Source organism: Gossypium hirsutum, chromosome D07 (genome assembly GCF_007990345.1).
Source record: "Gossypium hirsutum isolate 1008001.06 chromosome D07, Gossypium_hirsutum_v2.1, whole genome shotgun sequence".
Lineage (NCBI taxonomy): Eukaryota > Viridiplantae > Streptophyta > Magnoliopsida > Malvales > Malvaceae > Gossypium > Gossypium hirsutum.
The window spans coordinates 3898943-3913763 of record NC_053443.1 but is presented as its reverse complement, the minus strand read 5'-3'; the positions used below and the strand labels follow the sequence as shown (position 1 = coordinate 3913763).

General features: G+C 33.7%; 1 protein-coding gene and 1 long non-coding RNA gene across 10 annotated transcripts; one reads left to right on the top strand and one right to left on the bottom strand.

The window, feature by feature from the left end:
* Window positions 1–258: 258 nt before the first annotated feature.
* LOC121219263 (BTB/POZ domain-containing protein NPY1) lies at window positions 259–5131 on the top strand. Of its 2 annotated transcripts, none has more exons than XM_041097109.1 (4): window positions 259–1004; window positions 2174–2243; window positions 2707–3870; window positions 4341–5131. In XM_041097109.1, exons 1-4 carry the CDS (start codon window positions 943–945, stop codon window positions 4893–4895), a joined length of 1851 nt encoding a protein of 616 aa, XP_040953043.1. In that variant the 5' UTR covers window positions 259–942; the 3' UTR covers window positions 4896–5131. The 2 variants fall into 2 exon arrangements, with proteins under 2 accessions (XP_040953043.1, XP_040953044.1); XM_041097110.1 differs by lacking the exon at window positions 259–1004 and adding an exon at window positions 1870–2044.
* Window positions 5132–5671: 540 nt separating this feature from the next.
* Window positions 5672–14316, bottom strand: LOC107953734 (uncharacterized). Of its 8 annotated transcripts, none has more exons than XR_001699278.2 (10): window positions 14005–14306; window positions 12753–12826; window positions 11711–11770; window positions 10952–11028; window positions 10763–10831; window positions 10326–10680; window positions 10100–10202; window positions 6660–6781; window positions 6143–6307; window positions 5672–6059 (listed from the first exon to the last, which is right to left on the bottom strand). It is a non-coding gene; the product is annotated as an uncharacterized lncRNA (long non-coding RNA). The 8 variants fall into 8 exon arrangements; XR_001699282.2 differs by having other exon boundaries at window positions 10110–10202; XR_001699277.2 differs by lacking the exon at window positions 6660–6781 and having other exon boundaries at window positions 11706–11770; window positions 14005–14316.
* Between the last annotated feature and the right edge of the window lie 505 nt (window positions 14317–14821).

Here is a 14821-nt window from a genome sequence, read left to right as displayed (position 1 = left end):
AAACTGATTAACTAAAATGAGAATTTTTTGTGAATATTATGTGAAAATGCAAGCTAATATGATATTAAGAATATGATAATATGTTTGTCGCATAAAAAATTTAAAACAATAGAATTTAACTTAATAAATTTTATCAAGATTAAAAGTTCAAATTTAAGAAAAAACAAAGAAAGAGTGATCAAAATAAAATTTATAAATTAAATGTATAATTTACACATATTACAAGGATTAATAGCAACATTTGACGCTTATATTTTTAACAAAAATCCCGATATTAGTCCACTGATCTCATTTTATAAATTATTTTTCCCTTGTTTGCAAATGAAAGAGAAAGCAATGGGAAAATATGAAAACGTTAGGAGAGGAAGGATTGAAGGATAGGATTGAGAATATAATTCATATTTGGCGTATATCAGACTACAGATATATATATATATATGGTTACTAAATACTTACCATAGTATAGTCTATAGAGAGTGTGATTCAATTCATGGAGATTTGCGCCTTTGAGCAAAAGAGAGAGGAAGATCTTTCATTATATCAGCAAAATCAGGTTGATATAAACAGCAACCCCATATCATTCATACACATTACCCCTCTCACTCTCCCTTTTATTTTTTATTTTATTTCATCTTCCTTCTGGCTTTCTTGCCTGCTTTCTTCTCCAAACAAAACACTCTTTTCTCTCTCTCTGACGACACCTCTTTGCTTTGCTTCTTTTCAGACTTTGGTCCCTTTTTCCATTTATTTTTCTGGGTTTTGTTTATTTTCCAGAGTGATAATTTGTTTGGTGATTAAATATTAAATGCCATGAATGTCATCATAAAGTTATGAACATAGCTCAGTTTCTTGAGATTGTTTGAAGGGTGGTGTTTTTTTTTTTTTATTTCCTCTATTGTTTCTTCTCATTTTAAAGTTATTTTCGGCAAAAGAACAACAAAAATGAAGTTTATGAAGCTTGGCTCGAAGCCTGACGCCTTCCAAGTTGATGGCAAAGGTATCAGGTAAATATATGGCTTTCACTTACATTCCTTTTCTTCTACAACAAACCACTTCAAAATTTTCTTCCATGCTTGTTTCTTCTTCAACAAAACAATGCTACTCTTCCCCATGCTTGTTTCTTAACATGCTATTCATCTTTGATTAAATTTGGTTATGTTTTAGTTCATTATATTTTACTTTTAACTTGATAATTTTGCATGATGTTTATGGAAATTTATCTTTGTTATAAGAACTGATTCTTACACTCCTTGAAGGGTTTATGATATCGTATATTCCTTAAGAATAAAGGAAACTTTTAGTTTATACCCCATAAGGAACTTTATTAACAAGTAATTTTCTTGATTTCCTTTTGGCTTGGTGACAGATTAAAGCACATGGGTGTTTTTCATTACAAGTATAGTTCGTTCTTTTGGTTTGGTTTTTGTTGGGGGAATATTGAAGTGTGAAAAAAGAGATGGGTTTATGTGGGAAGTGGTCCAGCTGTTGTAACCTGTCCTCTTTTTCATCAGTTAGTGGTCCAAACTCCAAATGTGGGAGAAAAGGCATGTTGTGAGCAGGCCTTTAATCGTTGCAAGAATTGTTTACCTGTAAATAATTGCATGTTCCAGGCATTTCCCATCTCCCAACGATTAGCAAGCTCGGATTCTACCCCATTACATGTCCTAAAGTATCTTCCCCATGACAGCAACTTCTCATAACTCAATCAGTTTATCAGTGTGTTGCTAAGGACAATAATATGTATAGGAGGGTTAGTTTAGTGCCTTGGACTTTACACTTTGATTTGGGATTCCATACATTCTTTGTGCAAAAAGTAAAATACTTGAATAATAATGCTAATACAATACTTCCGGGCTTTTGGTTTGTTATACATGTTTTTCTTGTGAAAGGGGCTATAAGCAAACCTAAAAACTTATTTGAGAAGATATCATATAATGTCTCAAGATCCAGTCCATTGATTAATAGCTAACTTGGGTTTATGTGGATGGCGAAAAACTTTTGACCTATCATCTATAACCTTGGTTCTTTGGCTAGAGCCACTAAGGCAAAATTAGCTCTCTCATTTTTATTTATTTATTTATTTTTAAGTCTTATCTTCATCTTGCTATTGTCTTCCTTATGAATGCAATTTCTGGTGTAAGTAAGCCGTAACAGAAAATGTCTGTTGATGCAGGCATGTCACATCTGATTTGGCAACTGATATCATCATTAAGGTTGGCGACCTGAAATTTTACCTTCACAAGGTTTGCTCAACAATCCCTTTTTAATCTTCATGCTTCTTTTCTATAGATTCTGTATTTCTAGCTTGGTATTGGTTTTTGGTTGATGTTTACGTAGTTTTCTTTCTAAATTCCACTTGACATTCATGAAAAATCTAAATGTACTTTTTTTCTTCAAAATAACTAAAATATTGCTATTGTTACCATTTCATGGGTCTAAGCATGCCGAATTTTGTCAATGAAGCTTTAGTTTATTCCATGGAATCTTGTAGAATAGTCATATACCATGCAATAGTTTTTGCAGACGTTGCCTCAGATGACTCTACAGCAATGTAGTGGGAGAGCTGACATCTTTTTTTCTCTATATTTTGATCTCCTCTCGGCTAAACCGAAGTTTTACATTTATGAATAAGTTCTAGAATGCTCTGTCTGTGGAAAGCAGCCTGTTAACTTTTATTTATTAATTACAGTTTTATGTGCCTTGCAGTTCCCTTTATTGTCTAAGAGCAACCACATGCAAAAACTAGTGCAGAAAGCCAGTGAAGATAACTGTGATGAAATTATTATGGTTGATTTTCCTGGTGGGCCAAATGCATTTGAAATTTGTGCAAAATTCTGTTATGGGATGGCTGTTACTTTAAATGCTTACAATGTTGTTGCTGCACGTTGTGCTGCCGAATACCTAGAGATGACTGAGGATGTTGATCGAGGTAATCTGATTTTTAAAATCGAAGTCTTTCTTAACTCTAGTATATTCCACAGTTGGAAAGATTCCATTATTGTTCTAAGAACCGCAAAGTCTCTTCTACCATGGTCTGAAAACCTGAAGATTGTTGGAAGATGCATTGATTCCATTGCATCTAAGACCTCTGTGGATCCGGCGAACATCACATGGTCCTACACCTATAACCGGAAATTATCAGTACAGGACAAGATAGTTGGTGACAGTATGAAACTTCAAGAGAAGATTGAGTCTGTCCCGAAGGATTGGTGGGTTGAAGATATATGTGAGTTAGAGATTGATCTGTACAAGCGAGTCATGACTGCTGTGAAATCAAAGGGAAGAATGGATGGTGCAGTCATTGGTGAGGCACTGAAAACTTATGCTGTCAGATGGTTGCCGGATTCTGTCGATGCGTTGGTTTCTGGTGTACATTCATGGAGAAACAAATTACTAGTGGAAACAATTGCGTGCTTGTTGCCTTCGGATAATGGTGTGGGTTGTTCATGTAGTTTCTTGCTGAAGTTGTTGAAAGTTGCTGTTTTGGCTGGGATTGATGATTCATCCAAGGAAGATTTAGTGAAGAGGATAAGTTTAAAGTTGCATGAAGCTTCGGTTAAAGATTTATTAATCCCGGCACGGTCTCCCCAAACTACCTTATATGATGTTGGAATGGTGCAGTCTATAGTGAACCAGTATATGACGCATGAACAACGTAGTCAAGATGTAGAACCTGGAAAGAGTGCTGGTTTTGTACTAGGGCATGGATCCTTGTTGAGTGTTGGTAAACTGATTGACTGGTATCTTGGAGAAATTGCACACGACCAGAATCTTTCTCTTACCAGTTTCATTGACTTGTCTTGTTCTGTCTCCGAGCTTGCTAGACCAGTTCATGATGGACTCTATAAAGCCATTGACATCTACCTGAAGGTAAGCTTTTACACTATTGAGCCAATTTCATTGATCTTCTCAAATTCTAGAATTAGATAACATTTTCTGATGCTCGATTAAGTTTGTGTTGTGAAAGCTTTAAAGTTATATATCTAGGTGACTTCTTTGTACCCATTGGATAGGTTTGACCACCTTTTACGAGCCTGTGACAACCTTGGTCTCGGAGATCTTTGTGAGATTTGTAATTTTACAAATATGTAATCCCAATTGCTTTACTAGTGTAGAGCACCAAATTGTTGTTAGTTCAACTAAGACCTTGCAATCAAGTTGAACCATGTTCAGATCTTCGTTTTTACAGTCTTTAATGTGACACAGTGTCAAGTGCGAAATACATCACTCTTAGATGGTGCAAAGTAGTGGTTTATTGGTTTTGTCATCATGCCTGCTTATATTATGTAATGAAAGCAGGAAACCCTAAACCCGTAAAGATGGGTTATTTTTGTTTGCAGGAGCATCCAAGCTTGACTAAGGCTGAAAGAAAGAAAATTTGTGGGCTGATGGATGTGAAGAAATTGACAATGGAAGCATCTATGCATGCTGCACAGAACGATAGACTTCCGCTACGAGTTGTAGTTCAAGTTCTCTTCTTCGAACAGGTTAAGGCTGCAACTAGAGCTCAATCACGTAACTCCGATGCCCGCGCTACTTGCGTTTCCAAGATGAGCCCCGATGAAGAATGGGACAAGACCATGGGTGAAGATTGTCGGTCCCTCAAAAAAAAGATGAGTGAAGTCGAGACAAATGAGGATGGAGGCCAGAAAAACAGTAAAATGGGCAAGAAGAAGAGCAGAAACAGTAAGAGTGGGGTGCAGCTGCTGCCATCACGGTCTAGAAGAATATTTGACAAGCTGTGGGTAGTGGGAGTGGGAAAGGGGCATGTGGATAACAGAAGTTCAGAGACGTCAGGAAGTTCTCAAAGCCCGAGTTCGGCGGTTGTGGTTCGAGATAACACTACCAAGTCTTCGGGGGTTCCTTCAAGACACAGGAGACATTCAGTTTCATAGAGAAGGCAGGTGAGGAATGGAATGTGTTAAATGAAGTAGCTTACAACAGGTAAAAGAAGATGCTAACTGTTGTATAAGTGTAAAAAAGAAGTGGTAGGAATAGGATATTGTTGTAGTTGATGATTGTAATGAGTTTTATGAGTGCTTCTCTTGGTTATTGTAGTTGTTAGTTGGAGGATTACATTTTCTTCAAACTTTCTATTCCTTTTACCTGTAATAATTCATGGATTACATGACCTCCCTCTATTTTCTTTTTTTTTTCTTTTTAATTTACTTTCTCACCTGCCTGGTCTAGGAATAATAATAAAGGGAAAAGAATACTCGGTTTAATGAAAATGACACAATTTATTGAATGAATTTTTAATAAAAATCGAATTTGCCATCCTTAATATCTTTTATGCAATAATTTAAAATTTTAAGAAGTTATAATTTATTTTAATTATTATTTTAATTAATATTTGAGTTTATTTTTTAAAAAATGACAGGAGTAAAATTAATATTTTTGTTTGCAAATACATATTAAGTATTTTAATTTATTTTAATTCCATTATATATTTTGACTTTGAGATAAATTTATTTTTTACATTTTAATCATTTTTATTAAATAATTAATAAATTCATCTCGGAGATTAACCTAGTTGAATTAAATATTTTTAAATACTTAATTTTATTTAAAAGTCGAATAGAATTTAATTAAAATTTAATTTTATAGTGCTTCAATGATTTTTATTATTATTTTGTAATAAAAATAGAGAGAGTGAATAAATAATAAATGATGAATAATAACAATGGTATAATTATATTCTTATTTAAAAGATGTTTATGGGATTTATCTCATACCTCAAAGAGATAAGCAAGTATTTTTTAAAAGTAAATGTGTTTTACACTTGCCGATAAGCCTTGTCGGCTCGCACATGGTGATGTCGATCTAGTTGCTTTAGTCCTTAATAGGCTGGCTATCGATGCCGCTCCGAAGGCTTCGAATCTCTCTAACAATGTCCACGATGGTGACGATGATCTTTCTCCAACCCTTTGCTGTAGCTTTGGCTTCCCCTTAGTGGTGGATCTGCTGGTTGTGAGTATGGCAACCCTTCTTGTTTGAGCCTTCCCAGCCACACTCCCTCTTTCCCTTGTTGCCTGCGGTTGGTGGTTAGGCCTTTAATTCTATCAAGATAATTAAATAATATGTTAAGCCTTTTTAAACTTATTATGTTCAATACTACTATCAATTTTAAATAGTCTGCTACCCTAGCACGGTTCTGTTTGCCGCTTCTGGCACGAGTCTTAGGTTTCTGTGATTTTTTTTCTTGGTTTTTTAGGTATTTTTTATTTGTATTGTTTGATCTTCTACATCTCAAGGATCTCTTCATTCAGTCAATCGGCTAGTGGTAGTGTTCTCTGGCTCTTTAGTCCTGCAACCATGGAGACTGAATTAGCACAGTTATCGGTAAATGAAGAAGAAGAAGAAATTTTACAGATCCAGGCTAATTCAAGGACGCAAACAGATGTGGGAGATTACCAACTTGTGGGGGTGTTTCTTAACAGCTAGTATCATTAATTTTCTGGCTATGAAGAATACTTTAACAAATTTATGGCATCCCATCTGTGGGGTATAGATCCGAGATTTGGGGGAGAAAAGGTATTTTTTCAAGTTTTTTCATAGCATGGATATGGAGAGAGTTTTAAAGGGTCTTCCGTGGACGTTTAACAATCATTTATTAATTCTGAACAAATTGAAAAGAGGTGAAGATCCGCTTAAAATACCTTGAGTTTATGTTCCGTTTTGGGTACAAATCCACGATGTTCCAATTGGTTTATTCTTTGAGAATCTAGCGAAGCTACTGGGAAACTTTATTGGAGCTTTCTTAGAGTATGATGGTTCAAATCTGGGTAAGGAAAATCGCAATTATATGAGAGTTAGAGTGCATATTGATGTTAGGAAGCCATTAAGAAGAAAGAAGCAAGTTATGTCAAACGGAGCATGTTCGTATGTCAAGTTTAAGTATGAACGTCTAACGTTGTTCTGTTTTTTTTTGTGGTCGTTTGGGACATAATGACTTTTATTGTGAGACAAAAATGATGATTGGAACAGATTTCATAGAGATGGGCTGGGATCTATCTTTGCGGGCACCATCACGTAGAGCTCTATCAATGAATAGTATCTGGCTACGAGAAGAGGAGGATGGGGATAAAGAATGAGGGTGGTTGGAGAATAGATCAGGGGGTTGAATTCAAGAAGTAGGGATCCTAAAGAAAGCAAAAAGAAAACCATTGATTCAATACTAGGGTTTAGCCTAGAAGGGAGAGGATTAGCTATGGATAAACAAAAAGAGAAATCATGGCCCTATCAGACGCATGCGTTAATGAATCATGACCTGGAAGATGAAGCTCTAATAGGGGAGGAAGGGAAAAAGCGAAACAGGGGTGAGATGGAAGGTCAAAATTTTTTATCATCGGCGACTACCAAGAGGTTAGTCGACCGGGTGCAATGAAAATCTTAAGCTGGAACGTCCGTGATTTGGGGAGACAACGGACAGTTCGAAGACTTCGGTATTTACTGAAGATAAAAGATCCCCAAATAGTCTTCTTCATGGAGACAAAACTAAGAAGAAAGCAGATGGAAATAGTTTGAAGGAGATGTGGGTATCTCAATGGTATTGAAGTTGATCCTGAAGGTACAAGGGGAGGTTTATGTTTAGCTTGGAGAACTAATGTTGATATAATTCTGTGTAGTTTCTCTAAAAGACATATTGATGTGCTAGTTAAAGATAATGAAATAAGAGCAAAATGGAGACTCATAGGATTTTATGGATCTCCATACGTTCAGCATAGGAATGAATCATGGGAGATTTTGAGAAGCTTAGCCACATGAATGGAAATGCCTTGGCTGGTTTGTGGAGATTTCAACGAAATAATGTATGGTTGTGAAAAAAAAAGAGGCTTACCCAGAGATGAGAGAAGAATGGAATGCTTTCAGAAAACGCTTGAAGATTGTCAATTGTATGATGTGGGTTTTGAGGGTAGTTGGTTCACTTGGGAAAGAGGTAATCTTCCAGAGACGAATATACGAGAACGACTTGATAGAGGAGTTGCTAACATGGGTTGGATTACGTTGTTTCTAGAGGTGAAGGCCCAACATCTTATCCAATCATTCTCAGATCATTGTCCTCTTCTTATCGATACTATGAAAAATAGAGTTAAGGTACAGAACAACAATTTTAAATTTGAAGCTTGGTGGTTAATGGAGGAATCTTTTATTGAGGTGGTAAAGGGTATTTGGGAGAAATCGTCAGGGGAATTGCTGCAGAGGTTGGAAATTTTGAAAACAGGGTTGAAGAAGTAGGTTGGAGAAATTCAAAAAAATAGGAAGAAAACTAAACAGGCTATTACAAAAAAAACTAGAGGAGTTGGTTGAAGTCGAAAGGGATGATAAGACTTTAGCTGAGCTGATAGAGACTAGAATAAATTTGAACTTTGAGATTGAAAAAGATGAATGCTATTGGGAACAAAGAGCCAAGATTAATTGGTTGAAATTTGGGGATAAAAACACAATTATTTCATAGTCAAGCTTTACAACGGAAGAGGAAAAATTCTATCCATAAGCTGATGAACGAAGAAGGAAGAGAGTTGAAGCTTCAGCAGGATATTGAAGGAACCGCGTGATCTTATTTTCAGAATCTGTTCACGACTGAAAGAAGAATGAATAATGATAGTATAATATCAGGGATTGAGCGATGTATTCAAGAGGATGATAATCAATTTCTTACAGCATCATATACAAAAAGGGAAACCATGGAAACAGTTTTTGAGATGGGACCAACGAAGGCACCAAGGGAGGATGGCTTTCTAGCGGTTTTTTACCAGAAGTGTTGGCAGATTTTGGGAGAAGATGTTATTTCTTTCTGCTCTAAAATTTTGAACGAAGATATGGAGGTTAGTTCAATAAATTCTACAAATATAGTTCTTATACCCAAAGTTAATAATCCTTTGTCAATGTCGCAATATTGGCCGATTAGTCTATGCAATGTACTTTATAAAGTTATTGCTAAGGTAATAGCAAGTAGACTTCGAAAGGTTATTGGAAAATGTATTGATGAGGCCCAAAGTGCTTTTGTGCATGGTCGATTAATTTCAGATAATGTGATGCTAGCATACGAAGTACTGCATAAGTTAAAACAGAAGAGACTGGGGAAAAAAGGATTTATGGTTATTAAACTTAATATGAGTAAAGCTTATGATAGGGTTAAATGGAGTTTTATTAAAGAAGTTATGATAAAGATGGGGTTTGATCTTAACTGGGGGAAGGCTATCATGAAATGTGTTTCCACCGTTTCCTATTTAGTTGTTATTAATGGACATAGCGGGGTTAAATTCGCACCATCCAGAGGCTTAAGACAAGGCGATCCACTTAGCCCGTTTTTATTTCTCTTATGTGGTGAGGGCTTATCGAGCTTATTGAGGCAGGCAATGAAAAGAGACACTTTAATGGGAGTGAGGGTAAGTAGGAAAGGGCCACAGGTTTCCCATCTTTTATTTACTAATGATTGTATTTTGTTCGGAGAAGCAACAAAGAAGGGTGCTAGCATTTTCAAGGAAATTTTAGATGAATACAAAACTCAATTGGGACAGTATGTAAACTTTGAAAAATCCTCAATATTTTTTTAACAAAAACACGGAGAAAGAAGATAGAAGACAGATTGTTAACTTATTAGGAGTAAGGAGGTCGAATGATCCAGAACGATATTTGGGATTACCTAATATGGTGGGGCGAAGAAAGAATGCTGCTTTTCAAAGTATGAAGGACCGGTTCAAAAAATGCATCGACAATTGGAGCATCAGATTTCTATCACAATATGGTAAAGAAGTTTATATAAACGCCATTTTACAGGCTATTCCAACATATTCGATGGCCTGTTTCTTATTTCCTAAAACACTATGTGATGAGTTGGAAAGTATTGTTGCTAAGTTCTAGTGGCAGAAAGGAAAGGGTAAAAGAGGAATTCATTGGTGTAGTTGGAAACATCTCTGTTCATTAAAAGAAGACGGGGGTATAGGTTTTTGTAATTTTGGTCAGTTCAATACTGCGTTATTAGCGAAGAAAGGCTGGCGTCTCATTAATTATCCAAATTCTTTATTAGCCAGAATTTTAAAAGTAAAGTATTACCCGCACTCTAGTTTCTTAACTGCGAAGCTGGGAAATTTACCTTCTTTTACCTGGAAAAGAATATGGGCTACAAAGGGTCTTCTCCAAAGAGGAATGTGCTGGAGAGTGGGCAGAGGAGATAGGATATCCATATGAGATGATAGCTGGATTCAGGGGGTTGACAAAATTGAAGCACATAACAGAACAAACAGAGGTGAAATACAGTTAGTTTCGGACCTTATTGATTCTTCAAATAGAGAATGGAAATTGGATCTGGTTAATAATACCTTTCAAGAGGACATTGCTCGGAAAAGTCTTCAAATTCCCGTTGCAGAGATTGAGCTTTCAGGTTTGGAAAGGAGAATTATCTGGTGAGTTCTCAGTCCGCAGTGCCTATAAACTATTACAAATTGCTAACTCGGATCCTAGTTACTATTTATTACAAACTGAAATAAAAGAATTTTACAAGAAACTGTGGAACCTACAGATGCCATCAAAAATTGCATTTACAATCTGGCGGATCTCTTGGGATTTTTTTACCAAACTTTGTTAACCTCAGAATCAAGAGAGTTGTTTCAAATGACAGATGTCCTCGATGCAGTTCTGAGGTTGAAGGTAGCCTCCACGTCTTTCGAGAATGTCCTATAACAGCCGAAGTTTGGAATTTGTTAAACTTCTCTTGGATTATGAAAAACATGAGTCAATCTATGTGGGAGTGGCTAACCTGGGTCTTCAAGAGGAGCGACAACGGCCAATGTCTACTATTCTGTTACGCGTTATGGTGGATATGGTTCTCCAGAAATCAATTTATTCACGAGGAAAATCACAACAGGAAAGGATTTAGTACTTAATATTCAAAGATACATGGCAGAATAGGAAGGATTGAAAGCCTTAAAAAAATGAGAGCATATACCGAGAGTCAGGATCCACTTTGATGCAGCGTACAACAGTAAAACTTTCAGTTCAGCGTCTGGCCTTGTAGGACGGGATCTGAGGGGAAATATTAAGGTTTTAAAGACAGTTATCCATAGAAACGTTCCTTCTTTGTTTGCTGCAGAGGCATATGCATGTTTAAACGGTGCAAAGCTAAGGATTTTACTAAGGATCCAGTCGGTAATTCTTATGGGGGATTCAAAAATAGTAATAAAAAAATGCCAGGAGAATTCCATAGATAAATCAGTCATCGGAGCTGTAACACCCCCTAACCCCAAACCATCACCGGAATAGGGTTACGAGGCATTACCGTACATATCTGATAATTTACAATAATTCTTAAATAAATATCAAACATATTAAGATAAAATCATAAATTCATATAAAATTACAAATTGACTTTTTTTTTATAAAAATTTCGGCAGCATTTCTACTTACTTTTACACTAAACCTCCTGCAAATAAAACCATAAATTTTTACAAACATAACCAATTCAACCAATTCAACCAATTAATTTCATATTCTTATTTTCTATTCTAAATACATTCTAATCAAACTCAATTAATTCAATATTAATTTAAATTTATCAATGTACTAATTAATTTGGAATGGATAAATTTCTTTCATTGAAATTCTCAGATTTATAATACTAACATTTTTAGCTATTTATATTCAAAACATAATAACGTTTATACACATCCTATGTACATGCCACATTCTAAAATAAAATATACATCACCAAAATTTGCTGAAGTCGGGTCTGGTTTTGGATGTTGGCTCAATACTTGACTTCTACAACCTGCGCACGGAAACAACCGTACGCTGAGTATTTTTATACTCAGTGGTATTACCATAATTCAAATTATAATAACAATAAATAATTATAATTACCAAGCATGTAATTATCCAATTTCTTAAATATCAATTAATTCATAAACTTTCATTACTTAACAATCATAGTAAAATTTATAGTTATTCTTCAATTTCAATCACATATCACATGTAACAATTACAATCACCCTCATATTCAATACTACAATCGATCAAATTCATTTAATTTTCTCATTTCAATTATTCACCCTATTAACAATCTGGACTTTGATGAATACACGGATTCCAACCTAATCACACCAGTACGGCACATTGTGCCTAAAACGGTACTTAGTACCTGATCAGTATACGACACATAAGTGCCTGAAACGACACACGAGGTGCCTGATACGACACACGAGGTGCCTGATATACGACACATGAGGTGCCTGATATACGACACATAAAGTGCCTGATCGGCAAAGCCGATAAATCCCGTACTCTTCCAAATCTTATGGCATGCCAACTATATCCGACTTAGCCCGACTAGTTAATAGGGTATTTAAATTCTCAATTCTCTTCCATTTCCAATTCAAGATCACTTTTCCACTTTCTAGTCAATTAACAATTTAATACCAATACATATTTCAAATAATCACATATAATCATATTTTGATTCAATTCAATTCACTTTTCTATCAATACACAATCCACATTCACACATATTCATAAATTAATTCACTTTATTTAATTCATATTTTAAAATTCATTTTTCAATCAAATTTAAATCACTAATACTTTTTAATCAATATACATTTCAAATATTCACATATTTCCATCATTCAATTTAATTTGATTCAATTCAAGTCACTATTATCATTCCAATTGCTTACCTAATTTTTACTTACCATGCATTTTAATTAAAATATAACAATCAATAATAAATAAATTTGAATTATAGTAATACAAACCCGAATTTTGCTCGATTATTCCTCAATAACCTTCTCTTTTCCTTTGTGTGCCGATGCCTCGAGTTCTTTGTTAGCTACGAAAATAATAATAATTTACACCATCACTTACAACATTAATTTATAATAATAATAGAATTTCTATCTAATTTATACTTTAATTCTAATTTAATCCTAACTAAATTTATTTACTTTTCCAATTTAATTCACACTCTATTTCTATTCAAATTTCATCCAAACTAAATTTTATCTACTAATTTCTTCAGCATTTTTCACTAATTTCGAATTTCTCTCAATTTAATCCCTAAAATTCAAAACTTATAGTTTAGTTCACAATTTAATCCTTTTATCAACTCTAACTAGAACTCTATCAAATAAATCATCAATTCCATCATTTATTCAACATAAACCCTAAATAAAATCTATTAACTTTCAAATTTTTAACTTAAATCCAAGAGTATTTCACTCTAGGATTCTAAAAAAAAACATCAAAATGAAGAGAAAAAGACTAAATTTAGCTTACGAATTAACTTGAAGCTTAAAAATCTCAATTTCCCATTTTCTTTTCTTTCTTCCCTGTTTTTCGTCTCTTTCTCTGTTTCTTTTCTAGCTATTCTGTTTCTTTTCTTCTTTGTTTCTTTCTTTTACTTTATTCCTAGTTAATAATAATAATAATAATAATAATATATTTTAATATTATTTACTTAAATGATAAGTAAATATGTAATAATTACTAATATATGTATTTCATTTTTTCACATGTCTTCATATGCACCATACATTTGTCAACTTTTATTTATTTATTTATTTAAAATATAATAATAATTTAATAATACTAATTTAATAATAATAATAATTTAATAACATTTTTTTAACACATCTGAGATTTTTATACTTATGCGTCTCAAATTTGGCAATTGGCATAATTATCTATTTAGTCCCTATTATTTTCTTTTAATTTATAATTAAACTTTCACTTCTATTACAATTTAATTCATTTTTGCTAATTATTCCTAATTAAGCTAAATTCACCTATCTAAAACTTAATTAAACACACAGCTAGTCTAGTAAATATTTCTAATAATTATTTTCAAACTCAATTTACTAAGACGGAAGCCCAATAATGTAATTTTTCGGTGCTTGTAAATTTTAGGTCATTACAGGAGCCATTATTAGAGATATTCAAAACAAGAAAGCCGATTTTCAAGAACTCATTTTTCAATATACTCATAGATCGGAGAACATGGATGCTCACAGATTAGCAAAGAATGCGCTTGAGAAAGGAGAAAACACTTATCTGAGAGGAGTAGATCTGGAGAGCCACGCTTTTGCCTCGGCAGGAATTTGGTCTAAGAAATCCAGATTGATGAAATGTTTCACAGGAAAAGAAATCAAAACAGATAGCAGAAGTGATATATTAATGCTTGGGGGACTGCTATTGATGGAACGTTAGAGCTTTGGAAATGATAATTCAACAGACGCTATTGGAGTCCACTTGTTCCTTGATTTGACTGGGTTAGGTGTTAAATTATTTTTCTCTTTTATTGCATTTCAGTTTCCAATAAGGTAGTCAGAAGGTTTATAGTCTTTTTTCAATAGGTTTTTAATGTAGTTTAATTTTGACAGACAGTTGGGCCACTGATTGAGCCGACTATTAGCTTTGTTTTTAGCCTATTTCAATAAAATCCCAGTCTTATTTTCAAAAAAAAAAAACTTAATAAATTCAATCAACTCAATAAAAAAAAATTTTATCTTTTTAAATTTATTATGTTAAGCCTTTAATTAAATTGGTGGTACGCGTTAATTAAGTATTAAGATAATTAAATAATATTAAAATACCATTACCTGACAATATATATTATGTTATTTTAAAGGTATGTTTTATATAAAAATAAAAAATATATATATACATGAGATTTAAACTTAAGATAATATGATTTTTAACATTTTTATCATTTTAACTAAAACATCATTTATAAATATATTTTTTATATAATTTTATTAACTCGCATAATCTACTATATTTTGTGTTTATTAGTTAAATCAACTTTAAGATTTTAGGTTTGACTCTC